Below are 27,817 nucleotides of genomic sequence, written 5' to 3'. Positions count from 1 at the left end.
GAATTAAACTGATAGGAGCTGAACTGAACTGAATAGAGTTGAAATGAATATTTTATGAGAGAAGGAAATTATGAGCTGAACTGAACTGAACTGAACTGAACTGAATGGAGTTAAATTGAATTGAAATTAAGCTGAAGTGAATAGACTTCATTTCAGCTCCAATCAGTTCAATTCAAATTCCGAGTTCCTTATGTCATAAAATATTCATTTCATCTCTATTCAATTCAGTTCAGCATAGCTTTGCTCTAATCAGCTCATTTTGATAAATGTGAACATACCCTTACTCTAAATGATTGGAAATTTGGAATACCTAGGCCAAGTGCGTCGTATCTGCTGATGTAGTGAAGTGACACGTTTTGTCCCAAAAAATCCAAAAGCTACCGAGGCCAAGTGCGTCGTATCTGCTGTCCGAAGTTGAATTTCATCCTCAATTCGGAAGATGGTCGGAAATTGATGTGACTTAATCGGGAAATCACGAGCTTCGCCTTTAATACACTAGTGTTTTTTCTACTATCTTTTTCAATAATTAATTTCATTTGGAAATTTAACTGGAAAGACAACCACCTAACTTTAAATGCTCAGTCTTCTTCTTCTTCACTACCATTAATGCAATTCCTTTTCTATCCATTTTTCCCAATCTTTTTCGAACTTATAAAGAACAACCCCAGTTTTTCTGGGTTAATTTCTGCACCTAATTTGGAAGATTATGTTGCACTCTTTTGGTACTGTTGTTGTTGTTGTTTTCTGGGTTTTGCTTCCCGAGTTTGGGTTAAGCAGTGATCATTGTCAACGAACAGCCGCCAAAGAAGGTAGTTAACGTTTACCCTTTTACAATTCATGAGTTTGGTGGGTTTTTTTCGTTTTTTTATTGGGGTGGTTGAGCATGATTTTTGCTTACTTTATGCCTACAAAGTGTTTGATGATTTGTGTCTGTGAAAAATGTTTACAATGGTTGTTTATTGATTTGGGTTTTATTTATTTTTTTTATTGTTGATTTGTTGGTATTAATATGTACTTGTAGTATAAAATTGGTCAAAGCTTATTAGAAGCATTAAAGGCTTGAATTTTTTTTTTGAAACAATTAAAGGCTTGATTTTGATGGAGTAATAGTAGTTAAAATACTTAATTATCACTTATCATCATCACTAGATAATACTAGTCTTATAACACAGTTTATCCTTAACAAGTGGCGGGAAAATGTTAGAATGAATGCTAGGATGGAAAATTTAGCTAAAAGTTAAGTTACAGTATGAGCACTTGAAGAAAAGCAACAGTTCTTTAAGAAAGACTATAACTTTGCCTTTGTGATTGAGATGTGTTTGATATCTTGGTTTTGGATGTACGACATGCCACATTGAGGAATGACACTTTGTTTGGATTGAAGGGAATGGAGGGAAGGGAAAGGAAGGGAAGGGAAGGGAAATGGAAGGATGGACTATCTTTTATTTGGATAACAAATAAGGAAAGAAGGGAAGGGGATTAAATTGTAACAACTTGGTCTCTCCAACAATGGACAGTTATTTATAGACTGATTTGTGGGTAATATGCTAAGTCATAATAGTTCAATCAAATTTCATGTCGTGGCAAGTGGTAATTGGGTTGTCTTGGAGATTATACTTCTTAATGACCCACACATTATATGTAGATGATGTGTTGTATCGACAATTAAGAATATTTTGGTAATGTGATCACTAATTATTTCATCTCGAGCCTAATTCTCGGTTTGATGATTTGTAGAAATGTTAGTTTAATGGAATGTAGTGAAGTACTCCCCTTTGCATGTGACTATGTGAGTAACACAATGAAGTAATCATTCTGCAGTTGTTGCGCTTCGTGAGATAGCCAAGGAATTGGGGAAAAAGGACTGGAATTTCAATGAAGATCCTTGCAGTAATCACACAAGTTGGTTTTCTAAAGCGGACCCAGCTAGACAAACTTATGTTAATCAAGTGACCTGCGATTGTTTTGGTGGCAGATGGCACTTGAAAAATTTGTGAGTTATTCTCAGTCAGAATCAGATAATTATTTTAACTAGTCATCCATGTCTCTGTTTATACTTTATATAGCTGAAAGGTAGTGAACAACTCCAGTATGATGTCTGCCTATTTATTTGTTTAAAATCCTATATCTTAAATAAGAATATTATGATCTTAAAATTACTCTTTAATTGTTTTGGCCATGTATTAAAAAGATTTCTTGGAGCAATCAATGGGTTGCTGATGCAGCTATAACAAAAGTTAAAAAATAAAAACTACTCATCAAGAGGCAACAGACAGAAGAATATGTTGCAAGCCTGTCTATGTGAACATTTAAAGCTGTTGGAAGTCAAAAGTGATTCAACACTAACCTACTAAATGCTTCCTACTTTTTTTAAATACTTGCTACACTTCCAATTTCATGCTTGCCAACACACAAATTTCAACTGTTGATATACATTGAGGCAAATCTAACAAGATCCACATGACTATGTTTAACCTTGAGTATAGATAACCATAGTCAAAGTTTAGTATGCGAATAGTGTGAAAGCCAAATTGTTGCAAGTATTTGGAAACAAAGGAATTATTAAGTTAATGATCAGGGACGCCAATATTGTTGGAATCTAATCCTAAGACCTCTGATAATGAATTGAAGAGAAGTGTCATAAATGGTGTGAAGTTTGATCTTGTGAGCTGGCAATCGGTAGAGTTTTCTTATGGAGAAGCTCAATATGTTAAAAACTGGTAAAGACCGGAATGTTGGAGATTTTGGTGATCGCAGAATGAAGCAGAATGAATAAGAGAGAATCTCTAAAGGATTGAGCTTTTAGATAGATTGGAAGCTATTGGTGAGTTTTGGAAGAGCATGGACATAAGAGTAGACTTCAGAAGATGATATGTAGGGAAATCTGGGTCGCATTTGAATTCAAGATGGTACATTATAGTCATCTTCGCAGTTGTGGTTAAGAGCTGAAAGGGTAAGGTGATTTAGCTTTGACCTCTTTCTTCGAATTCTTCCAGGGCATTGGATGTCAAACGTTTTAGCAGCTTTGGCTTGTATTTCTATACTCTGAAATTGAAAAAGAGTTATTTTGACATAAAAGATATAAATTATTTGAGGAGGTATCTAGCTATGCTATGGGAATGGAACTAAAGTTTCAGGTTATTCAATTTAGTGATTTCACAACTTTTGTGGAGCAGATCTTTATCTTGATTTAGGAAATGAAATATGCTGAAAAGATAATATCACAAAGATACTCATAGCCATAGGCTATAGTTGTCATAAACTCATAACGTTTTGTATGATTTATGCAAAATCTTATAAAACTTTCTATTGACGTATGAAATGAAAAACTGTTATTTCTATGTGGAACATTAAATGAGAATATTCTTGGCTTGCGCCTTGGCCATTCACAATGCTTAAAAAGCTATGAAGGTGAAATGTGTGCAGGATGAGGACAGGGAGCGGAAGTTTTTATTTGAAATTGAAGTGAAGTCTAAATTTGGATGGCTCTTTGTACAGATAAGAGAAGGCCTAAGATGAGATGACTTCAATTATCAAACTCCACTTTGTAGGCAACTTTCTATTTTTGAAAGTAAGGGAAGGTAGGGTTGAAGCCAATATTTATAAATGATTGACTAGTCCAAGTGGAATAAAACTAATTTGAGTACTAGTAAGGATATCTATATATTGTGAGAATTTTACAAGAAGTCAAGGCTAGCCAAAGTGATTTGAATGGAAGGAGCTATAAAAGATATGAAGAACTTGGGCTTGGATGAGCACATATAAGACTTTATAGAAGTGAAAGGAGGAAAATAATCTTTGCGTCGACCATGGGAGATAAATTGTTAATTTATGCAGCTGACCCTATCCTTTTGGAATATAGGCTTTGGTATTATTGTATGCTTGTGGGCGTTGTGGCTGTGCTAATTGAATAAATATGCACTAAGCCACATTGAGAAAATTGAGAAGTTTTATAGAAGTTAACTTTCTGGAGATATTAGAATGCAACACTTGGACATTTTTCTAGGACATAAGAACTGCATTTGTATAACCCACATTGCCAATAGAAGTCTTTTTCTGATTGGTGAAATTTCTTCATTAGAAACTATATAGATTTGGGAATACATATGCAAGATTAAGAGGTATGTGGGCAGTTAAAATTGGAGTATTTGAAATGCCCTTTTACTCATTAGATATATCACTTCAAGGATCTTGCTATTGATGAATGATGATTCTCTAAAGTTTTTGCTATTGGTAAAAATATTTAAGAACCACTTATTTGATTGAATGGAATTGATCTTGAAGTTGAAAGGATTGGCATTGGAGAGAAAAATCTTCTCGATTCACATATTTGTATTGATTTAATGTTTCGTGGTTGGAAAGAATGGGAAGTAAACTATAGGAAGGTTTCAGCTTTCACTTTCCCTCAAATTTGGTGGAATTTGGATGAAGGGAAAGCAAGAAACATGGATTCCTCAGCAGCAAATAACACTAAAGCAGATGATTCACAACTCCTCTGATGAATTTAACAATAGAAATTATAATTTAATCCCTTTCTTTACAATTTCCATTTTCATTTTCTTTTGTTCTGATCTTTTTTATTTAAAATACAAAGTTGTTGAGGAAACATATGCTATGCTGCTATGCTTAACTCAGAGAGTCAGAGGTATGGGGCTCAGGATTATAATCCCATACGCACTGCAAAGGAAGATTGTTGTGTGCCAAATCCTCGGGACTTGAAACTACACCTTCACAGCTTGAACTATGGAGTACAGAAGCTCCATAATTTGTTGTGTTAGTCTGTCCTCTTCTGTCTTCTCTCTACATGCTTTATTGCAAATCCTTTTTCTGTAAAATGAGTACGCATAGCAATTATAATTCTTGCGCATCTTTCACACTTTATTTACTGGTCCTTTTTTCCATTTCAATGAAGCTTAAGATAGAAATATCAGTTTTATTGCAATCAAGTCTTTGGCAGTTGACTTATTAAGTTTGTTCACTTGCTTGAACAGGTCCATTAAGGGTCAAAGTCTTTCTGGTAGCCTTCCGAAATCATTAGTGAAGTTACCCCACCTCAAGACAATGTAACAGAATTCTTGTACTTCAGTTTTCTTTTCATTTTTTTTTAAATATTGGTGATCATAGCTGGTCAAATGGAAGTTGGAGGACTAATATTATTTTTTTCTTATTTTCAGTGATTTGTCGAGGAACCTTCTCAGTGGTAAAATACCAGAAGAATGGGCTACAATGAAATTGGAATATTTGTATGCAACATTTATCTTCTAATCTGTTTTTGGATTGTCTTTGCTTTTTATTATCATAACTGTGGAGTGGCTACAGGTCTCTTATGGCAAACCAACTGTCTGGTCAAATTCCAAAGTTTCTGGGGAACATTACAACTCTCACTTATATGTATGCCCTTACCCCCCCCCCCCCCCCCAATATATTGCAGGCACACTTATATTTTTAATTTTTTTAATGACATATTTCATTGTAAGTCAATTTATTACTTATGCTTTGCACTGGTAATACTAAATTTCAGATGCATGGAAAGCAATTCATTTACTGGATCTATTCCTGCGGAGCTTGGGAAGTTGGTCAACCTACAAAATTTGTAAGTCATTTGCTTCTTATGATAATGATCTGTTTGCTTATACAGGCAACCAAAGCATTGCGTGGTTTCCTACTCCTAAATCTTTAATGATATATATTTGACAGTGTCCTGGTTGCCTGTTGCTAGACTGCTTAATGACAACAATCTTGCTGGACAGTTACCAATTGAGCTAAATAAGCTTGTGAATCTGGTTGAACTGTAAGAATTTCCTGATTGATTGAATTTTTTTTAAATAGATTATATTTCAAAATTGGTTTTCTTATATGTTGGGAAACTTGCCCTCTTTTGTGGTCATGCTTCTCCTTTTCATCATTTTTTCACTTGGTTATCAGTAGGATAAGCAGTAATAACTTCAGCGGACAGATACCCAACTTTTTCCATCATTGGAAACAACTTGAAAAGCTGTAAGTCTTTTCTGCTTCGATTTCCATTTAACTGCAGAGTGCAGACCGTATGATGACATCTTTAAATTTACCCAAATTTGATTATTTGCAGACAGATTCAAGGTAGTGGCTTTGAAGGACCAATACCATCCAGTATATCACTGCTGACAAACTTAATTGAATTGTAAGCAAACTGTAAACAAATTATGTGCGAGTCTCTGGAATCTGCTGTAAGCTCAATCTAATTTAGACATATTGGGAATATATGCTGACTATATTAAGCATGACATGTACAGAAGGATCAGTGATTTGAATGGAGAAGGCTCCGAGTTTCCATCTCTAGAGAATCTGACAGGCTTGATGCGATTGTGAGTTACTTTTTCCTTTTGTGAAAGAGCTCTCTCAAAAAAAGCATATAGTTGGTGACCACTGCTGTCATTGCCTATTTTACTATTACTTATTTTAATTGTTTGTCACTAACATTTTTTTTTCTTCTAGGATGTTAAGGAGCTGCAAGCTTTATGGGCCTATTCCTCGTTATATAGCAGCCATGTCGAGATTGAAAATTTTGTAACTCTCTTCTTCATGATTTTCATTTCAAGTTTGTTGGGATTCTTTTTGGTTTATCTTTTTGTTAAATGTTTAAAAGATTATGTATAGGTTTTTAATCAAATTGCATATACCTTGGCAGTTTGGCTTTGATTGACTAGGAATCAAACTTCCAATCCAACACTGATCAAGTAATCCCACTCTGCTTAGCCTTGGATCCTCAAACTTTGATCTAATTCCACATCAAATCATTTTCCCCAGGGAAAAGTTATATATCGATATTTACACAAAAAACTATTGTTAATGGGCTTTTAATATCTTAATTTAACTAGATTTTTTTCGTGAGACGTTGATTTTTTTATATGAGTATTTATTACTTCCTCCATTCTATTAATATTGCAACAATGGACTTTTTGCACTATTCATTACTCTTGTTTGACCATATAATATGATTTATAAGTTAAGAAAAATGTAGTCATGTCGGACCTTGTTGGATTCGTCTCATAAAATACTTTCACAATATAACTTCATATAATTTTTACTCTTACACAATTATAGATATTTACTTATTTAGCATATAAAATGTGTTTTGGGATACGTAATTTCATCCTTGTTGCAATATTAATAGGACGGAATTGCTTATATATTTGAAACTTCTTTTATATCTCAATAAGATAAATTCATAGGTTAAGGAAAATGAGAAACCAATAAACATTGAAAAAGGATTAGCACAACCCTTCATGAAAGATAAATTGAAAAAAAATAAATTGTTACACACATGTTGGAATATTATGGAACCAAAATCAATGTAGATTAATTAATAATAGTAATGACTTGAAAAGTTAAGAAATACTCCCTCCGTCCCCGAAAGAACGACCCTTTTGGGTTGATTTCGTGGGTATTAATAAAGTTAAATAAAAAGAAGTAAAAGTATAGTGGAAAGATAAATTTACATGGGTTTACAAAAAAGTAGAGAGAGATAGTAATAAAAGTATATGGAAAAACAAAATGTTATATGGGGAAGCTAATTTTACACAAATATTATTGCAAATTGGTGGTATTTTAATTCTAATGGGTCATTCTTTTTGGGACTAAAATTAGGCCAAATGGGTCGTTCTTTCGGGGACGAAGGGAGTAAGTAAAAAATTGATGTATCTTTAATATAAATAACACTGTCATTATGGTTTGTGAGGTTAAGAAAAATGAGAAATTAATGCAACCCTTTATGTAAAAGAAGAAAGGATAAAATGCAAAATGTTTAAAATTTATAGACAAATAAGAATATGATAACTATTCTAATATTTTATACTCCGTCTGGTTTATATACACCCTAATGTACAAATTTGACCATATTATCTATAATGGACGGAGTATAAAAGAAGAAAGGATTTGCATGGTCTCCAATGCACAAATTTGTCCATATTATCGATAAAATTATATTTTTATGCTCCCTTCGTTATCAAATACTTACTCCATTTCTCCATGCGCAGAGTTTTAGGAGAAATTGAAGAAAGTAATAAAAATATGGAGGTAGTGGGTTAGGCAGAAGAATAAAAAATTGTAAAAAATCAAAAGTAATTGAGAGAATTGGAGGAGAGAGAATATGAAATTAATAAAATATGATTTATGTTGAGTCCTCCAAATGTGAGAAATGAATTAAATGTTGTAAAAGTTTTCCAAATAAGGAAATGGAGCAAGTATTTAAAAACGGTCGAAAATGGAAAGTGGAACAAGTATAAACAGTTGATATTATGAAACTACATGTTTACACAATTTTAACAATGTCTCATCTATATACCTATACTAAAGCAAAGTTTTATTTAGGGAATTTTCCCTCATTAACTCTACTTTTCTTTTTTTTCTTTTTTTTTTTTAGATTTTTACAGAATTTTTAATTCGTGTTGGAACTTTGCTATTTAATTATTTATTGTTATGCACATTTTTTTATACACTTATATATTTGTGAACTTCAATTGCTATTAATCTAAACACCGAGTCTGGCTCAGGAAGTATGATAATTTTTTTTCATACATATAAATTATAAAATGCAGATAAAAATCTTAAGGTTTGACCAAATGAACAGTAAAAAAGAAAAAGAAAAAAAAGGAGGGAGTAACATATTATTGTGCCTCATTTGCTTATGGAGATTGAATAATTTCATTAATGTTATGTGAATCACCTGCTAAATTTAGTTTTGTGGAGAGTTTTTAGCTTATTAAGGTTTGGTAGAGGCTTGATTATTCTGAAAAAGCTATATTAGGTGTTTGGTAAGCAGCTTATTAAAGCACAAACAGCTCTTTTATAAAAATCCCATAATAACAGTTTCTTGAAATTGCTTATTGAACATTTAGTTTTTTGGTTATTACATACACTGAAACAACTAACAATTAAGCAATATCAATTAGCTACCATCTAATCACCAACACATAGAATAGAGCGGTTGGAGTCGGAGTCTACATAACATCCAGCTCGCTCCCATCCCTTAGTAAGATTCAGTTTTTTTTTTAATTGGATATGGAATTGGATTTTTGGATTCAGTTTAGATTTTTTAGCTTTGGACATGTCAGATTTGGAGTGAATTGCCCATTCCCTATGTTACCTGGACTCGGATAAAGTGTCAAATTAGACACGGGTGTCCAAGCATCGGACTCGCCCATTTTCTTGAAAATAGTTGTGTTTTAGTTAAAAATGAAGTGTCCAAGTGTCGGTGTCGGTGTTCGACACGAGTCGTGTCGACACGGACACGTGAGGTAAATAAAAGAGTCCGAGTAACATAGCCCATTCCTACTAGTCCCTACTATCTTGCTGCAATTTGGTGTGAGAATTTTTGACAGAGAATGTCTATGTCCTAAATCACAGTGGCTGGTAGAAGGGACTGACCTTTAGTGGCTTTGATTTGTAAATACGATAGCTGTGAGACTGTGAGGAGGAAGCAGTTAGTAATACATGCTTTACAGCATTGAAGATTGTGATTTGATAGAAATTTCGAATCAATTAATCAGTAATAATTCAAAAAACTGGTGATCTTGGGCCACACAAGCGTTAATTTACAGCATGTGCCATGCCATGTTCTCTTATCTGCTCCATGAACCAGAACTAATGGTTGATGAAGTATAAAGACTGACAAAGGTATGCATAGCATTTAAGCCGTTTTTGAGAGGACAGGGGTTATACCATTATAGTCACCTATGTTTTAATTGTTTCTCTTAGTTTTTGCTACGATGAAACATAGTTGGAAAGAAGTGGTATTGAAATAAAGTGAATACCCTGTAGTCCTATAGTGCCCTTTTGCTGTAATAGTTTTTTTAGCAATCTTTTATCCAGGTTCTAAATTTATAAGCTTCTTTGACATTCTTTTTAAAAATTAATTGCTAATATCTATCATATAATTTTACAGGGATCTCAGCTTCAACAGATTGAATGGATCTATTCCAAACGAGCTTCAATATTTAAATAAATTGCAAAATATGTAAGCAGTTTAATATATGCAATTCAGTTACTACTATGTCATGTCATAATTAAGCCACCAAAAGGATGCAGCATACTCAGATATTCTTTCTAACATCAATCTGCTTTTTTATTTTGAACTTTGGCATCTGTCCCTATGACAGTTTGATATTTTCAAGACACCGACTTCTGCAAATATCTTATCGTGGCTGTCTTTTGCTACATTCACCATTTTCCTGCCCACAAATAAAAAAAAATGGATAAAAGATTAAAGGAGAAATGGTGCAATCTGACCATCACTAAAGATCAGACAGCTGGGCGTTGCCATTTCTTTGATCATCTATTCTTATAAGGAGTGATTCTAGTATTATGTTTTTATAGTTATCAAAAGGGAAAAAAGTCAAAGCTTAATTTTGCAAAAAATAAAAATTGTATTAGCTGTACAAGCTATTTTCTTTTTTTTTTTTTTTTTTTTTTTTTTTTTTTTTTTTTTTGTGTGGGGGGGGAGGCTGGGGGCAGAATCATATCAGATTTAAATAATTGATCTATATAGGCCCCTTTCTCTACAATTCTTCATTTTAGGCATATGTTAATGCATATGCTTGCTATAAAGTGATATTTACGGAGAAGGGCAGTTGCATTACAAATAAATTGTAGAACATATTTCTTAGTGGGAAAGCTCCACGAATAGAAAATAGCTGGAGAGATATTATCTTAACATATGCCTAAAATGAAGAATTCGAGAGAGGGGGGCGGCGGGGGCCTATATAGATTATTTTATTTTATTTTTAAATTCTTATATTTGCTCCAAGCCTCCCAAAAAAAAAAATTTGATATTTATGTAGAAGGGCAGTTGAATTACACATAAATTGTCTTGTAGTTTGTAGGGAAATACAATTCTTAGTGGGAAAGCTCCATAAATAGAAATTAGCCGGAGAGAGATTATCATTTTACCAAAGAAAGGAAATACATTGGAGAGTTCCAGCCTCTCAAATGTCTATTAGGGAGAGGACAAGCCTCTCAAAGAGTCAAAGCTTGTACTGTCTATTTAATTGTAAGATATAAGCAAATTTAGTCTTTTTTTTTCCCCTTTAAATTCTGTGTAAATTGTCCAGTTCATACGTTTTATTAATCAAAATCACCATATCTGCTCTGGTATAATCATCCGCATTGTGCTGGCTCATTACAATGTTAGTTGGAGGGGGGGGGGTTGAGAGGAAAAATCTTTGAGGACCTTAACTCTGACAACTACTGGGAACCATATTGATTCTTGATAAAAGTAATAACTACTGCAAACACCTCTGAAAGTTTCTTTGACACCTCTATCAAGTTGGTTTCATGATAGCACAAATCATAAATCATGTATGTTGCACAAATTTGATACTTGTTCACTTTTTAACAATGTTATACTGTGTGTAGTAACTCATTGTGTCTGCACCCCATTGATTTGGGCCTTCATAATTTTACTGAAAATTACTTGTTGCCAATTTCAGGTATTTAACAAGCAATATGCTAAGTGGACCTGTTCCAAGTTGGATTACAAATAAAGCGGACAGCAGGTTTATATTTTTGACTTAAGTTCCGATTGGACTTAAATTACTGGACCTACACCATTAGAAACCTATATAGAAGTATATGTGTCTACATTACTGTTGAATGTCAGTATTTAATGTGGATATGTGCTGGCATACATCTAGGCAAGCATAACACCTTAATCATCCATAATTAAATCCAGGCTATACCTACTTGATATTTTAGCAATGTGAAGTACTACTGGACATTGGTTATTTCTTTATGTTTCCTTGGGATAGCCTTATTGTCATGGCCTGAGTGTTCTTTGGTCGCCGGATCTTGTGGCACACTGGTGTGCATGTAGTGATAAAGATGACGTTTGATTTTTTATGACACTCTTGCCTATTGGTGACAACTCGACAAGAGTGATAAGTCGATAATGAGGATTGATGGTGTGTTTAGCAGGTCAGAGTGGGGCCGGCAATGAGAAAATTGAGTGCGAGGGACTTTATTGTATTTGGGGTGCATTAAAATGAATGATATACTTAATATCTATGTTGCCTATAACACAACCAAATTATTAAAGCTAGACAACATGGGGTAGGATGCTTTGATTCTAATTTAATAATCATCAGTCACTAAAAGCTTAATTTTGGAATTACAATGCTTTTTTATTTTGCGTACTAGATTGACAGTAACTTCATATTTGTATTTAACGCCTAGATAACCTTAGGGATTATTCTAAAAATCAGTATATAACTAGCCTAAGAATTTACTAAATAGTATAAAGAAATAGGGCTTCATTCCAATTTTTTAAAGAGATAAGGTGATAGGTACACATATGAGTTCAGAAAAAGAAGAAAAGTAAATGAAGTCATACAATCAAACTTGGAAAGGGGAGCAGCCATTTTTTGTCCGGTTTTCTCAATTATAAATTTGTCCACTTCACATTATTGCCCCTGTTTGCAAATTCCATGCTTACAATGCTTGGGTTCTTTAATCATGGAGGCATCCCCATGATACAGAGATAGATGAGCTCAACTTTATCTTCAAGATTCTACCTCCTCAACTTTTGGAGAAAGAGGACCCTATGAGGAGGATGGGGATTCAACAGGGACCGTTTTGTTGTAACTCACTTTTGGGTTATCTTCTCTGCCAAGGTTACCCCCTCTTCTTGGTTCACAAATTTATTGGGAGGGTTACAGTTTATCTTTCTGAGAGTGTTTGTGTGGACCTTGGCTCTGAGCAGAATCAACTCCAACTATATGCTCTACAGGAAAACACTGAATATAGCTTTTTACCAGATATGTGATTGTTTTGTTCTGCCAATAGTGAGATATACTTGCATCTCTTTCTTTAATGTGATATGGCAAGTAATACATGTAGGAGGCTATTTGCTTTGTATGGAGGGTACTGGTTTTCTCTTGTAGAGTTTTGTATTTGGTGCAAGTTCACTTTGTGGACTTTGGAAGGGCAAAGGACAAAATGATGTGGTGACTAAGCTTAGAATAGACTGCCCGAATCCTCATCAGAGAAAAAGTTGTGCTACTATATGGGCTAATACAGCGATGTATTTTGTGTAATCTGTTTTTACTGTTTGAGGAGAACTTGTCCTGTGTTCATGTACTTTCTGCAGTCTGCTCATATATAACTACTTTTTCTCCATTAGAGATGTCTGCAAACACTTCTCTAGAAGTTTTAATTTTGAGATTTTCCGTTCAATAAGATGTTTTTATGTGTACTGTTGAAGTTTGTTTCTAATTTTTATTCACTTAATTTTTGCTTTTATTGTTTTTTATTTTTTGATCTTTTTGCTTACAGCCACATAGATCTTTCATACAACAATTTTGATGAACATTCTGCACCCTCTTCTTGCAATAAAGAGACTCTGTAAGATTCTGTGAGACTCTTCTTCCTTCAAATTTTGGCAGTTTCTCTGCGCTTATGAAACTGATGTTTGGCAATATCATCTTCAGAAACTTATACAGAAGCTTCTCAAGGGGAGAGAGCCTGTAAGCTCGTCAACTGCTTTCGTTTTCTATAGGCAGATTTTAATCTCTTCTGTGATATAACATCCTAACTTGTCTTTAATATGGGTCAAAACTTCATGCAGAAAATCTAGTGTCTGCTTGAAGAGCTTCCATTGTAAAGGTGCACTACATCTTCAACTTCCCTAACATTGTGATGCAAAATTCCTCCCTTTCTCCAATCCCCAGACAGTCACACACTCCCACACATTATAACCATTTATTTTTAATTAATATATATAGTTTCCTCTAGTTTCTTTTATGGTCAGGCTCTGTCACATTCTATAATTAAAAAGTACTTATAAGTAAACAGAAGCAACATCCTGACAAATTCTATTAATTGGATGCTTTGTCTTGATGTCATGTGAATCATTGAGAGGATAAAAACTATTTTTTTCCTTCCTGTTTGTTTTCTTTTGACATGTATTTTCATGTATGAAGCTCGGTATTCAATGCATATCAACTGTGGTGGGAAAGAGACCACCGTCGCAGACACTACATATGAGGAAGATGATGAACGTGGGGGCGCTGCAAAATTTGTCCCCAGAAGGGCAGATTGGGGATTTAGCAGTAGTGGGGAATTCTGGTTTTCACAAGTTCCTGGCAATTATATAGCAAAAGGAAACCCAGTGCAAAGATTGCCGGACTCAAATCTATACACTAGAGCACGGTTGTCAGCTACATCTCTAACATACTATGGTAGTTGCTTGGGAAAAGGGAACTACAGTGTGACACTTCATTTCTGTGAGATAGTTTTTGCTAACAATTCTTATTCCAGTCTTGGAAAACGGATGTTTGACATATATATCCAGGTAACTTTTAAATGCATCGCAAAGCTCATAGAATTACTTATGATCATCATTAATTTAAATAAGCATTATCTTTTCTTTTTTTGTAGGATAAGCTTGTTCACAAGAATTTTAATATAGTAAAGGAAGCAAATGGAACTAATAAGGTTGTAAAAAAGGTATATCAACATATACCCGTGAGTGATTCTATAGAAATCCGTTTCTATTATGCTGGAAAAGGGAGCACAGGAATACCTGTAAGAGGAACATATGGCCCACTTATATCTGCAATTTCTGTCAAGTCTGGTAAATGTTCTTTAGTTGAAAGTTCTTATTTCATTCATTTTATGGCTTCTTATCCATAGCAGTAGAATATCTAACTTGCTTTTTTTTTTTTTTTTTTGAAAGATTATCCAACTTACTTTTGGGCCTTTGGCTTTGTTAAATTGCAATTAAATTGATTTTCTTAATAAGCTAGTTGTCAATACATCTGAGTATGACCCAACTTAAAAGACATCAATGGAACAAGAGGAACCATCATCTGTATTTTTTTTTTTTTTTTTTTGAAAGATTATCCAACTTACTTTTGGGCCTTTGGCTTTGTTAAATTGCAATTAAATTGATTTTCTTAATAAGCTAGTTGTCAATACATCTGAGTATGACCCAACTTAAAAGACATCAATGGAACAAGAGGAACCATCATCTGTATTGAATGGACCATGACCTGAAATCCATGATCTGTTCACGACTTATAGCTGCTGCTTGTAATTGATAATGTTTGCACACATGATATTGGCTCTTTGGTCGCAAGATCTGTTTTTTAGAGTGCCTATGAGGAATTCATATTTTAACTAAAAGACTAATTCGTTGCACTGATATTGATCTAAGAAAATTTGTGTGCTACTTCAATTGCATTTCTTACTGGTCTATTAAAACATTTCCAGAATTCCAGTGTTATCTAAGGAACGAACTGTCTACAATCTTAGGAAAATGGAATTATTGTGACATTGTGGACCCAAAAAAAATTAAAATATGATTCAATGACAATTTGTTTGTGATGCTATATTAATTTAACTTTTTGTTTATATGTTCTATCACCGCATAATATAATTAAAGTAACTCCCTTTTGCATGTTAGAGTTCAAACCTCCTCCTGATAGACAGAAGATTATAAAGATTTTAGGTGGAGTTGCAATTTTAATAGTGGGCACCACTCTTATCAGTCTTTTCATTTGTTGGCGGAAATATGGTTCAAGAGACATGGCAACAAGAGAAAAAGGTAATTTACTTCTTGAACCTTAAATTATTAGATTTCTTCTCATAATTCAAGCTCATACCCACAAAAGCAGCTTCTGTTTCACTATGTGTTGATTTTACTGTCACGGTATCTAATCTTATGGGAAAGAATAAGTGGATAACTGAACATAAACTTGCATAAGTATCCAAAACTTAACTCGATTGGTAACCATGAAGTTTTAAGGTTGACGACTAGGATTTTTGTGATGTGGACAAAATCGATATTTAAAAATGAAGATTGGCTAGTATGGATGAAGGTGTAGAATACTAGTGAAGTGGACAAAATTAATATTTGAAGATGTAATATCCTAGCATGCATGAAGGAAAAATATATTCTATTAGTTTTTCTGTTAAAGGGTCTATGCAAATCCTATTCTATATTTCTATGTTCTTGTGGTCTTACTTGTAAGGTGCCTTTTTTTTTTTTTTTTTTTTTTTTTTTTTTTTTTTTTTCAATGCTTAATCTTTTTATACTGTACACAGTTCTTGCTGGACTTGATCTGCAGACTGGATTATTTACTTTTAAGCAAATCAAAGCTGCCACCAACAACTTCAGTGCTGACAGTAAAATTGGAGAAGGGGGATTTGGTTCAGTATACTTGGTAGGTTTCATAATTATCAATTTACTAGCAAGATCTTGATCCTTCTAGCTTTAATAACACAATGCCTTCACTGCATACAACATAGAGTCATAGCTATATTTATGTGCTTAATGTTCACTTTATGAAATAGGGGATACTGCTAGATGGTGCCCATATTGCCGTGAAGCAACTATCATCAAGATCAAAGCAGGGGAATCAAGAATTTGTGAATGAAATTGGCATGATCTCTGGTTTGCGTCATCCAAATCTTGTAAGACTCTATGGATGTTGTGTCGAGGGAAATCAGCTATTCTTGATATATGAATATATGAAGAACAATAACCTTGCACGTGCACTGTTTGGTAAGTAACAATTGTTCTGGGTATTTAGTTGATTGGAAGAATGGTTCATTTTGTTCCCTGTTATTTTTTTTTTCAAAACATTTCATAATTCTTGGTCAATTTACAGGAATAATAAAAAAATTAGTGGGACATGGCTGTAATTATATTTTAATTTACAGGAAGAAGTCACCTGAAATTGAATTGGTCTACTAGACAGAAAATTTGCATTGATGTGGCAAGAGGTTTAACCTATTTGCATGAGGAATCAATTATAAAAATTGTTCATAGAGACATCAAAGCAACCAATATACTGCTTGATGGAGACCTCAATGCTAAGATCTCGGACTTTGGACTGGCTAAGCTTGATGAAGGGGAGCACACCCACATTAGCACTAGAGTTGCCGGTACAATGTGAGTAATTTATCTAGTGAATTTACTTCTGAGGTCTTTTATCTTTTGTTGGATTTTGCATACTTTATTGTTTGTTATCCAACTTGCCAACACTTTGTGACTTTGTGTCATCTTGCGTGATGGATTTTGACGTCACAAAATTTAATTTTTGATGCATAATATTTTTTCTCGCTTGATGGAAAATAAACCTTACTACTGTTACTGCTACTACTATGGAAGAACTTTGGAATCTAACGTTGATGTGTTGCTAGCCAAAAGTGGATTTGTTTTATGGTGGACAATAATTTAGATGATTGTTGGTTTTGCAAGTATAGAAACAGGGAGTCAGGATTAGGGGTGTGAACAAGCCAGGCCAAGACCAGCTCGATAGTGGTGAGCTCGGGTTTGGCTCTTGAAAATTTTAGAAATTGAGCTCGGATTGAGCTTGACACTCAGGCTCTTAGCTTAAGCTCAAAACCACTAGACAATACATGAGCTCGACTTGACTCAATTCGATTCGACTCGAGCTCAATCATCGAATTTTGATTTAGTCCCTCCAAATATGAATGGACCTCTGTGGCCTAATTATCAATAAATAATTTTAGGTAACAAATCATTTTATAAAAAAAAAATATTTAAGCTTTTTCACGAGCTTTCAAGCCAAGCCAAGGATACCTCTAACTTGGCTTGTTAAGAAATGGAGTCGAATCCAAATTTGAGTCGAGCTTTAATTGAGTTTTGACCAAGCCAAGCATCGAGTAGTTTGCAAGTAGGCTTAGTTTGTTAATACCCTTAGTTAGGAAACAGTGGAGCACAACACAAGTGATTTATAAAAGGCATTGATAGAAAAATAAAACTTAAAAAAAGGACAAGGATCTCATTTTGTGAATAGTTCTCACGGAGACATTCCTTATGAAGACAAACCACTTTTTATTATATATTAGTATTTTATAGAAATGATTACCTAAATAACAGGCTCAATCATCTTAAGAAATGAAGTTTATTGCTTTGTTTTAGAATAAAATACAGGAAATTTTGTGTAGAACTACCCTAAAGATAGGATTATTTGTGAACAACTACCCATTTGTTTTCTATTTGTTTATAACTACCCATAAGTTTGAGAACGTTTGGGTAGCACTACCCATTAACATTTTCCGTCCAATTAAGACGTTACCGGAGCCAACTTTTTTCACTTTTGCCACCCAATTAACTCTCCCAATTTGTATAAAGGTTTTAATTTACCTTAATTAACCTAATTAGGGTTTTAATTAGAATTCATTTTAGGGTTCATGAGTTTAGTATTATTTGGGGATTTTGATTCTAAGGTTTGCTGGTTTAATTGAATTGGGTTTTTTTTTTACTTATTTTAGCATTAATTGGCCATTGTAATTGATAAAAGTGAAAATTTGGGCCAAAATAACGTTTTAATTGGACGAAAAACGTTAGTGGGTAGTGCTACCCAAATGTTTCTAAAATTTGCTGGTAGTTCTTAACAAATAAAAAAAATGGGTAGTTGTTCACAAATGACCCTATCTTTAGGGTAGTTCTACAAATTTCCTAAAATATGCCATCCATCAGTAAAGCTGCTTTTAATTTAATAATTGTTATATCTTTCATCATGATTAGATATTTTTTAGTGTACTAACATGGAATTGAACATTTGTGAAGTTCTGGTTAAGTTTTGATACTTTAGCGTGGAAATAATGGTTGATATGCTTATCTTGTTCCCGCAGAGGATACATGGCACCAGAATATGCATTGTGGGGCTATTTGACCTATAAAGCAGATGTTTACAGCTTTGGGGTTTTGGCGTTGGAGATAGTTGCTGGTAGAAACAATACAAATTTTAGACCAGATGATAATTATTTCTGCCTCCTTGATTGGGTAAGCTGTAATTTAAGTCCTTATATTCTTGCTCTATCATCCAGAAACTTCACTTAAGCAACTTGGGGGGTATACTGAAAAAAGGGCATTTACAATTAATTGGTCATGCCATTTCTTGAGCTAGAGTAATTAGGTTAAATATGACAAACTAGAGTAATTAGGTAAATATGACAAACTAGAGTAATTAGGTTAAATATGACAAACTAGAGTATTACTCTAGTGTCCATGTATATTCATCATTTTCATTAATATTGATGATGACAAACTAGAGTAATTAGGTTAAATATGGATTGATTTGGTGGGTAAACTAGAGTAATACTTCCTCCATTCTTTATTACTTGACCTGTATTCCTTTTTGGGAAGTTTCTTTTTACTTGACCTGTTTCCTTTTATGGCAAATATAACACTGGACTTTTACTTATTTACCCTCATAACCATTTCAATATAACACTACACTATACCCTTTAGCCTTTCCCTCTTTCACACCTCAGTCAACCCCATAGTTAATTGATTAGCAGCCACCACCACATCCTCCCTCTCTCCTCCACTTTAACCATGGCAGCCACCACAGCCACCACATCACTTTTTTTTAAACATCAATCACCGCCCTATCTCTCCTCTTCACCGACAATAGCCTCCTCCCTTCTCCCATCATACTCTCTCTCTCATTACCTCTGGCTGTTTCCACCACCGTTAAAGTACTCAAAGTTTACCAAAAGTCCAACATCAAGGCTACAATGGTCGAATTATTGGCTGCCAATTCCAGATCTAAAAGAAACCTACACGTATGGGTATTTTGATCTCAATTTCTTAATTAAAAGTTGATCGGGTGAAGGTGATTGTAGTATGGGTGTTTCTTTCTCTTTTCTTGTCTTTATTTCGGTGGTGGTATGTAGGGGTGAGCAAAGACCCAGGGTACCCGGTACCGGACCCGGAACCGGTTAGGATCCGCCGGGTCCGGACCCGGAACTGGTCCCACCGGTTCCGGGACCGGGTCCAAAATGTCGGACCCGGTTGTAACCGGTTCCGGGACCGGGTCCTAAAATTTCGGACCCGGTACCCACTGGGTACCCGGTTTAAACCAATTCCAGTTCCGGGTACCCGGTCCCGGATCCAGACAATCCGGGTACCCGGAACCGGAACCGAACAAAACCGAACCAAACTGAATTATAAGCCCAATCCTACAAAACCCCTGCCTGGCCCAAAACTAAATACCCTAGGTATATAATGAAAAAATAAAAAAACCCTAATTCCTCTAATCCTCTCACTACCTCTCACGCTCTCAGCCTTTCTCCACTCTTTCGTCCTCCCTCGTCTGACTGTCTCCTCTGAGTCTCCGACCACCGTCCAGTACACCAGGACACCAGGCGACCACCGTCAACGGTCCACCTGCTTCTCTCTCTCCTGTCTTCTCCTACTAATTAAGGTATGAAATATGCAATTTGCGAATTCAATTTGCGATTTTAATCGTTTCTCTACTTACTTGCTCTCTCCTGTCTTCTCCTACTAAAGTACTAAATACTAATCGTTGCTACTGCATGTTCAATTGTGAATTGCGATTTTAATTTGCGATTTTAACTTGCGATTTTACTTGCTACATTTTAATTTGTGAAGAATATGGCAATTGGTGATGCTAAAATTGATGAAGTGGTCGAAATACTTGAGTGATTGCTCTGTGCTGCTACTGCTGTGTTGATCTGCTGCTACTGGCCTACTGTTTTGATGTTCTGCTGGCTGCTGCTACTGTTCTGCTGTTCTGTTGCTACTGTTCTGCTGTTCTGTTGCTACTGCTTTGCTGCCTGCTGGATTGATCTATTCTGCTGGCTGCTGCTATTGTTCTGCTGTTCTGCTGGCTGTAATGTTGCTGAATGTTGATCATGTTATGTTTAACTTAAGTAGTTCTGTTAAAACTTGTTTAATTTGAGTTTGTATGGATTGATTGGTTTGATTTGATACTTTGTTAGTTTGTTATTTAAACTGAAAACTTAAGTTTGTATGATTTGGATTGGTTTGTAGACTTTGTACTTTGTATGAATTGGACTAAATTTGTTTGCTGTTATATTTGTTAATTTGCACTGCTTGCTGTGTTAGTGAGAATAGTGACTTAGTGTGTTGATTAATGAGGCCCAATTTGCAGATTAATGAGAATAGTACTTTGTGTAATGTTTATGTCTTATTAAAGTTTAATTTGTTCCTATTTCAGAACTATGAGCAATACCGACAATTCGTCAGTCCCTATGGATGATGAAAGTGAGGTTGGAAACGAGAATGCAACAACCAAATCAACCAAGGTTGGTGACAAGAGGAAGTCTGAATACTGGAACCATTTTTGGGATTTTAGAGATCCAGTAACCAAAAAAATTGTTCAAGTCAAATGCAAATATTGTGAGAAAATGCTAACAGGTAATACTAATAATGGAACTTCTTCATTAAAGAAACACCTTGGTGCATGTTCAAAATACCCTCCAAATGTAGACAAAAAGCAAAAACTCATTTCTGTTTACAAGTCTCCTGAATCTGATGCTACTATAGTCTCTAATTGGAAATTTGATGAAACTGCTTGTAGACTTGGTTTGGCAAGAATGGTTATTGTTGATGAACAACCATTTTCTATTGTTGAGCGTGAAGGTTTTAGGTATTTTTGTAGTGTTGCTATACCTCAATTTCATATACCTTCACGTTTTACAGTTGCAAGAGATGTGAAGAATATATTTGTTTGTGAAAGTGGAAAATTAAAGAAATTAATTGGGTGTTTGAAATCGAGAGTGTCACTAACAACTGATTGTTGGACCTCCATTCAAAATTTTAATTATCTTTGTTTGACTGCTCATTTTATTGATGATAATTGGAAGTTGCATAAAAGAATTTTAAATTTTCAATTAATGGATAGTCATAAAGGTAAGGAAATTGGAAAAGTTGTGGAGGCATGTATTCTTAAATGGGAGATTGAGGATCGATTGTTTTCTTTAACTGTTGATAATGCTAGTTCAAATGATGTGGCGGTTGGATATTTGAAAACACATTTTCATGATAAACTTGTTTTGGAGGGTTCATTTTTTCATATGAGATGTGCTTGTCATGTTCTAAATTTGATTGTGAAAGATGGTTTATCTAGTGTGAAGTCTTCGATTGCTCGAATTCGTGCTGCTGTTAGATATGTGAGGAGTTCACCTTCTAGAGCTAAATTGTTTGCACACTCTTCTATGTTGGTTAAAGTTTCTTGTAAAGGTTCAGTTTGTCTTGATGTGGCAACTAGATGGAATTCTACCTTTCTCATGCTTGAAACCGCATTGAAATTTGAAAAAGCTTTTAATAGGTTTGCGGAAGATGATCCTGATTTTAGTAGGGAACTCAAGGATGGAGTACCTACACAAGAAGATTGGGTAAATGCTAAAGTGTTGTCTTTGTGTTTGAAATTATTTTATGAGTCTACAAAGAAAATGTCGGGTAGTTTATATGTTACTACAAACTTGTATTTTCACGAGGTTTTGGAGGTGTTAAGTTGTTTGATAGAATGGGAAAACTCTACAAATATGGATATTCGTATTATGGGTAGACAAATGAGGGAAAAGTTTGATAAGTATTATGGGGATCTCGGTAAAACTAATATCATGATGTTAGTTGCGGTTGTTTTAGATCCTCGATATAAGCTTAGGTTTTTGAAGTATTCTTTTAAAAAACTTTATCCTAACGACTTTGCCAAAGTCGATGTTATTTGTGACAATTTGTATGACAATGTTCAGAAGTTATTTAACCATTATGATGCTATTAATGCTTCTTCCTCTTCCAAGAATAATCGTAATATTAATGTTGCCAATGTGGATAATGGTTCTGAAAACTTGAGCTCTTCAAATAGTGAGCAAATGAAAAAGTTTTATGATGATTTTGATGAGGAAGAAAGTGATTTTATTGTTGAAAAAAGTGAATTGGATTATTATCTTGAAGAAGCTCGGGAGAGAAGGGTTGAAGGGGAAATGTTTGATATTTTGGGTTGGTGGAAAGAAAAAAGTGACAAATACAAAGTATTGTCAACATTGGCTAAGGACATTTTGGCTATACCAATTTCTACGGTTTCTAGTGAATCCGCATTTAGTACATCGGGTCGCATACTTGATCAATTTCGTAGTAGTTTGGGGCCAAATATGGTGGAAGCTTTAGTTTGTACTCAAGATTGGTTAAGGGCGTCAAATGTATGCATTGATATTGAGCGCTTCCTTGAGGATGTTCAAAAATATGAAGAAGGTAATACACTAATACTTCTATTATTTTGTATATTTATCTATTTTATTTCTCTAAGTTTATTACTTATATTGTTTACTGTTTTTTTTAGAATTGGATGGTAGTGACACTGGCATCACACAAGTTAATGAATTTGTTGGAAATAATTGATGTGACAAAGGTTTGTATAATTGTATTCTTAATTATATTGTATGAAAAGATATCAAATGACAAATATTCTAAGGACATTTTGGCTTTTGTTTATAGGGAATTTGTGCTTCCTTGTTGGCTGCTGCCTCTTTGCTTTGTTGTCTGCTGTATGCTGTCTTTCTCCGTTGCTTAGATGGTTGCTGACTTGCTGCTGGTCTTGTTGCTGGCTGATGGTGTGCTCAGCTGCTGCCTGCTGATGGTGTGCTCAGCTGCTGCCTGTTGCTGCCCTTCCTTTTCTTCCCTTTTTTTTTCTGAACTTTTATTTAAGTAGTTGTTTTGGTTATGTTTGGATGTTTGGACTTTGCAGCATTGTTGAAGTTTGTTGTACTGATATTTTAGGTTGTTGAATTGGTACTTTTTGGCTTATTAGTTTGTAATATTTGTATTTTGAAATATTTGTATTTTGCTAGCCTCCAAAACTAATTTAGGGATATTATTATGTTAATATAACTAGCCTGCAAAATTCCATTATATATAATAATATATTATATAACAATTATAAAGAAAAAAACAGTATTTTACTACGTTGAATAATACCGGGTACCCGGTCTTGGAACCGGTTCCTACCGGGTCCGGGACCAGTTCCAAAAAATTTGGATCCGGTATTAACCGGTTCCGGGACCAGTTCCAATTCTTGGGACCCGGTTATAACCGGTTCCAGATCCGGGTATTACAAATATGACCGGGTACCCGGTCTTGCTCACCCCTAGTGGTATGTACGATCTACAACCACCACAACCAAATTCAACCTAAACTTTGTTTTAAAAAAATGCTCATATATGCGACGGTGGTTGATTAAGCGTTCTTTTCTTTCCTCTTGTTCCTCTATTTCAATGATGGTCTTCACGGTGGTCTTCACGATGGTCTTCACGGTTGGTGGCCTAAACAGGGGCAATGAAGGGGAGTGGTTGTGGTGAAGTGGTGATTGTGATGTGGCGTAGGAGGTTGTGGTGGTGAAGGGAGCGTTTGGGTGAAGTGATGGCTGAGGTGCAGCGTAGCCGGATGAGGCGGTGAGATTGATGTAGTACTGTACTACTGTATGTGTGGGTGGATGGGTAATTTGGTCTTTCACGTTTTTTCCTACTCTACCTTAAAACTTGTGCCTATATGCAATAGGTCAAGTAATAAAATAAAATACAGAGGAAGTATATGCTTGAGTGCATGGTTCGTGCAGGCGGATGCACGATCCACATGGTGCATCTCTTCCAAAAAAACATTACATAGAAATATAAAGAACATTACATAGAAATATAAAGAACATTTAATTTAAGTAAAAAGAACATATTATAGAATTGTGAAGAACATTGTACAGAAATGTAAAGAACATTCAGTTAAAGTGCAAAGAACATGTTATAAAATTGTAATGAACATAATGTGCAGTTAAATAATGTTCTTTATCTTCATGTTCTTTGATTATCAGAATAATGTACTTTTATTTGTGACATATGTTAATTGTTTATTTTGAAATATTCTTTGAATTTTGTCTTTAGATTATGGTGGTTGAATAAAAATAATGTTCATTACAATATATTATCATTAGAGGTGATAAAATATTTGGGTCGGGCTGGGCCTTAACATAACATCTCGTGTCAAGCCGGGAAAATGTAGTGGGCTTTTCGGGTTTTTTTCAGGCCGAGTTTGGATTTTTTTAACTAAAAATGCATTTTTAGGCTTGTCTAAACCCGCCCTAATTTCGGGCTGGATCGGGCCGGGTTGGGTCGGGTCAGGTCGGGTCAAAGTTGATCACCTCTAATTATCATGTTTTTAATTAATATTACGGATGTTCTTTAGATATACATATAAAGAACATGAAATTGGATGTTTTTTTACAAAATAGATATATATTCTTTATAAAATAAATATATGTTCATTACAATATAGCTATATGTGATGTTATTTATGAAATAGCTATATGTTCTTTACAAAATAAATGTATGTTCTTTACTAAACAACGGAATGTTCATTCCGCGTTTTTAAAGAGAAAACGGATGCACGGAGCATCGTGCATCCGCCTCCATAGAAAAAATTTCATATATGCTTTATATAAAATTAGGTTAGATATGGATCGTTTTGGTGGGCAAATAGGTACATAATTACACAGTTTGATTGTATGCTTCATTTCATGTCGTTTTTTTTTTTCTTTTGCCCTGAAAGATATCTTCTTCTTCCGGCTTTTGGTTCCATCACAAATTCTTATACGTGGCTGGACATACAGTGTGGACATCCATCACGAGGGTTACTTTGTTAGTGTTATAGGGGTTACTCGTTCAGTGTTACAGGGGTTACTTCGTGAGTGTTATAGGGGTTACTTGGTCGGTATTAGGGGTTAGTCGGTCAGTGTTATAGGGGTTACTTTGTTTTGTTACAAGCGGCCACATGGTGTGGCTAGCCACATACAAGACGCACTGTAATTCTATGGGTTCATCTGCTCTAAATTGTCTCAATGGTAATTTTTTGTTTTTTTATCAGCATGTATTTGTTGGTTTTGATAAAATCGAAGTTTTCGTTTTGGATGTGCTTATATGAAATGAGGAAAATGGCTTTCTTGTGATCAGATTTTGTTCATGTTTTTTGTTTGAATGGATTGAGTATGCTCTTAAACTTGCTTCTGTGTTCAGGCCTTTGCTCTGCAACAACAGAACGGAAATTTGATGGAACTAGTGGATCCGACGCTTGGTACTGACTACAATAAGGAAGAAGTACTCAAAATGATTAAGGTTGCTTTGTTATGCACTAATCCATCTCCTGCAGTAAGGCCAGTGATGTCTGAGGTACTAAGCATGCTTGAAGGAAAAATGGTTGTAAAAGAACTGACCTTGGCTCCTAGTGGATGCAACAATGACTGGTTTTATGAGGCATCTAAAGGGTATCACGATATGACATCAGACAGTGAGACTCACAGCCTAATTCGCTCTCCAGATGCAAGGCACAGCTGTTCATCTTCTCATTATGCTAAGCCCCCAGTAATTGAAGGAGATCAAACATAAGGTTTTATCATTCTTTCAGTTTCAGAGAAGGGTTCATAATATCGAGCATTGTTTGATCTTTAAAACTTGGAATGTGTTAGAATCCAACACCATCGATTGAATATTTTAGATGCTTTCTAATTTCCTAGGCCTTAGATTCTATTGTTATATATGTTTTTGTCAATCTAATGTAATTTACACTGGGAAAACAATGTAATTTCAAAATTAAGCTCTGTAAGGAGCTGTGATCAATCAAATAAAAGATGTAAGTTCTCAAACTCAAGTTTTGCTTCTAATGCTTGCGTGGTTAGACCATTATATATATAATTGAGACGTTGCATGCATTATAGTATCATAAAATTTTGAGACGCCACAAACTCAATGCCCCGATCCTACTTTAACCCACCTTGACTCACTCCACCATCACAAGCTCCGAACAACTACACCCCTAATCAATAGCTAAGAGTGTCCTTCGTAATTAGATGTCTGTTCGAGTTGCTTAGTGAGTTGGTGCCCAATAGTCTGTGCATTCAACTTTTCCTTGTGCATTCAACAAGTTTGTTACATGGATACTTATTTGGAGATTAAATATTCAACCGAAATGGAAGCTCTTCTTGTGGAAGCTCTTCCACGATGGTATTGCAGTAAAGACAAACTTAGCTAAGAGGGGGATACAGGTGGAGGAAGCCTGTGATTTTTGCGGAATGGAAAGAGAGGAAAATCAGCATCTCTTCCGATATTGTGATCTAGCAAAGGAAGTCTAGGATGGTGGGTCCCTGGCTATTTGCTCTGAGTATCTTGAGTCCAGTTCTTTAAGGAAATGGATTCAGCATTATATCCTGCTCTTTTATAGCGAGGATGGTAAGCATAATGTGCGCATCATGTCCTATATAGCAACCCTGTGGGGCCTGTGGAAAGCTAGAAATGAGACGGTTTTCAAAGGGGCTAGGGGGAGTACAAGTCTGGCGGCTGAATTTATCAACAGGGCCTTGCAAGATCATGAGATTTTTGCTCAAGCAGAAGAGGGGGAGAATAGCATAGTAGGGAATACTATGAATGATCATAGCCACCCTCCAGGTTTCTTTCAGGTTAGTTTGGGAATTGACAAATCCAGATATGATAAGTTCTTGGTGGAGGTTGATGGTGCTTGGGATAAACACTCTACACGGGCAGGGATTGGATGGGCTATATCTAGCAGTGGGAACAACAATTCAGGTATACAAGGGGAGGGAGGCATGGGGCTGCTTCCTCTGCCCTGCAATGCGAGGCGTGGGCATGCTTGGAAGCCTTGAAATGGGCAAAAGCAAAAGGAGAGCAGGGGATTCTAATCCTAACTGATTCAGTAGCGCTCATCATCAATCTGCAAGGAGGACTTGGTAAAGATGTCTTGATAGCATGGACGGTTAAAGAGATCAAGGAAGTGGGAGGGTCATTCCAAAGGTGCGCAATTTTAAAAGTCCAAAGAGATCAGGTTCAAAGGGCTCACGACATTGCAAGACAATGTCGAATCACTTTAACTAATTTTATGTCTAGTTTCTAGTTCTGTTTGGTCTTTGCTCTTGTCAAAAAAAAAAAAAAAGACTCAATAATAGTTGATGAGAACATCGCACCACACCATTCTAAGTTTTACTTT

General features: G+C 35.1%; 1 protein-coding gene across 5 annotated transcripts; it reads left to right on the top strand.

The window, feature by feature from the left end:
* Positions 1 to 381: 381 nt before the first annotated feature.
* On the top strand, positions 382 to 26,463 carry LOC110715031 (probable LRR receptor-like serine/threonine-protein kinase At1g07650). Of its 5 annotated transcripts, XR_002510186.1 has the most exons (25): positions 383 to 809; positions 1,822 to 1,993; positions 4,992 to 5,063; positions 5,175 to 5,243; positions 5,320 to 5,391; positions 5,522 to 5,593; positions 5,720 to 5,791; positions 5,926 to 5,997; positions 6,089 to 6,160; positions 6,273 to 6,344; positions 6,475 to 6,546; positions 9,923 to 9,994; positions 11,466 to 11,531; positions 13,306 to 13,374; positions 13,461 to 13,496; positions 13,598 to 13,635; positions 13,953 to 14,323; positions 14,410 to 14,605; positions 15,437 to 15,577; positions 16,078 to 16,196; positions 16,327 to 16,537; positions 16,696 to 16,927; positions 18,640 to 18,790; positions 20,994 to 21,193; positions 23,276 to 23,663. XR_002510186.1 is itself a non-coding variant. In XM_021893605.1 (24 exons), the coding sequence occupies exons 1-24, from the start codon at positions 707 to 709 to the stop codon at positions 21,033 to 21,035; spliced, it is 2,664 nt and encodes an 887-aa protein (XP_021749297.1). In that variant the 5' UTR covers positions 383 to 706; the 3' UTR covers positions 21,036 to 21,404. The 5 variants fall into 5 exon arrangements, 4 of the variants coding, with proteins under 4 accessions (XP_021749298.1, XP_021749297.1, XP_021749296.1 ...); XM_021893605.1 differs by lacking the exon at positions 23,276 to 23,663 and having other exon boundaries at positions 20,994 to 21,404; XM_021893604.1 differs by lacking the exons at positions 20,994 to 21,193; positions 23,276 to 23,663 and adding an exon at positions 20,405 to 20,968.
* The last annotated feature ends 1,354 nt before the right edge of the window (positions 26,464 to 27,817 follow it).

This window comes from Chenopodium quinoa, unplaced genomic scaffold (genome assembly GCF_001683475.1).
Source record: "Chenopodium quinoa cultivar QQ74 unplaced genomic scaffold, ASM168347v1, whole genome shotgun sequence".
Lineage (NCBI taxonomy): Eukaryota > Viridiplantae > Streptophyta > Magnoliopsida > Caryophyllales > Amaranthaceae > Chenopodium > Chenopodium quinoa.
Note: the sequence above shows the minus strand (reverse complement) of the source record. Positions and strands in the feature narration are given on the sequence as shown.

What these genes read in the sequence shown, in the direction of transcription:
- LOC110715031 (XM_021893603.1), top strand. Translation starts at nt 707, where the DNA reads ATGTTGCACTCTTTTGGTACTGTTGTTGTTGTTGTTTTCTGGGTTTTG. An exon ending in TTACCCCACCTCAAGACAAT is followed by an intron (nt 5,064 to 5,174) that starts GTAACAGAATTC and finishes TCTTATTTTCAG; the next exon opens with TGATTTGTCGAGGAACCTTC. An exon ending in ATTTCTGCCTCCTTGATTGG is followed by an intron (nt 18,791 to 25,836) that starts GTAAGCTGTAAT and finishes TTCTGTGTTCAG; the next exon opens with GCCTTTGCTCTGCAACAACA.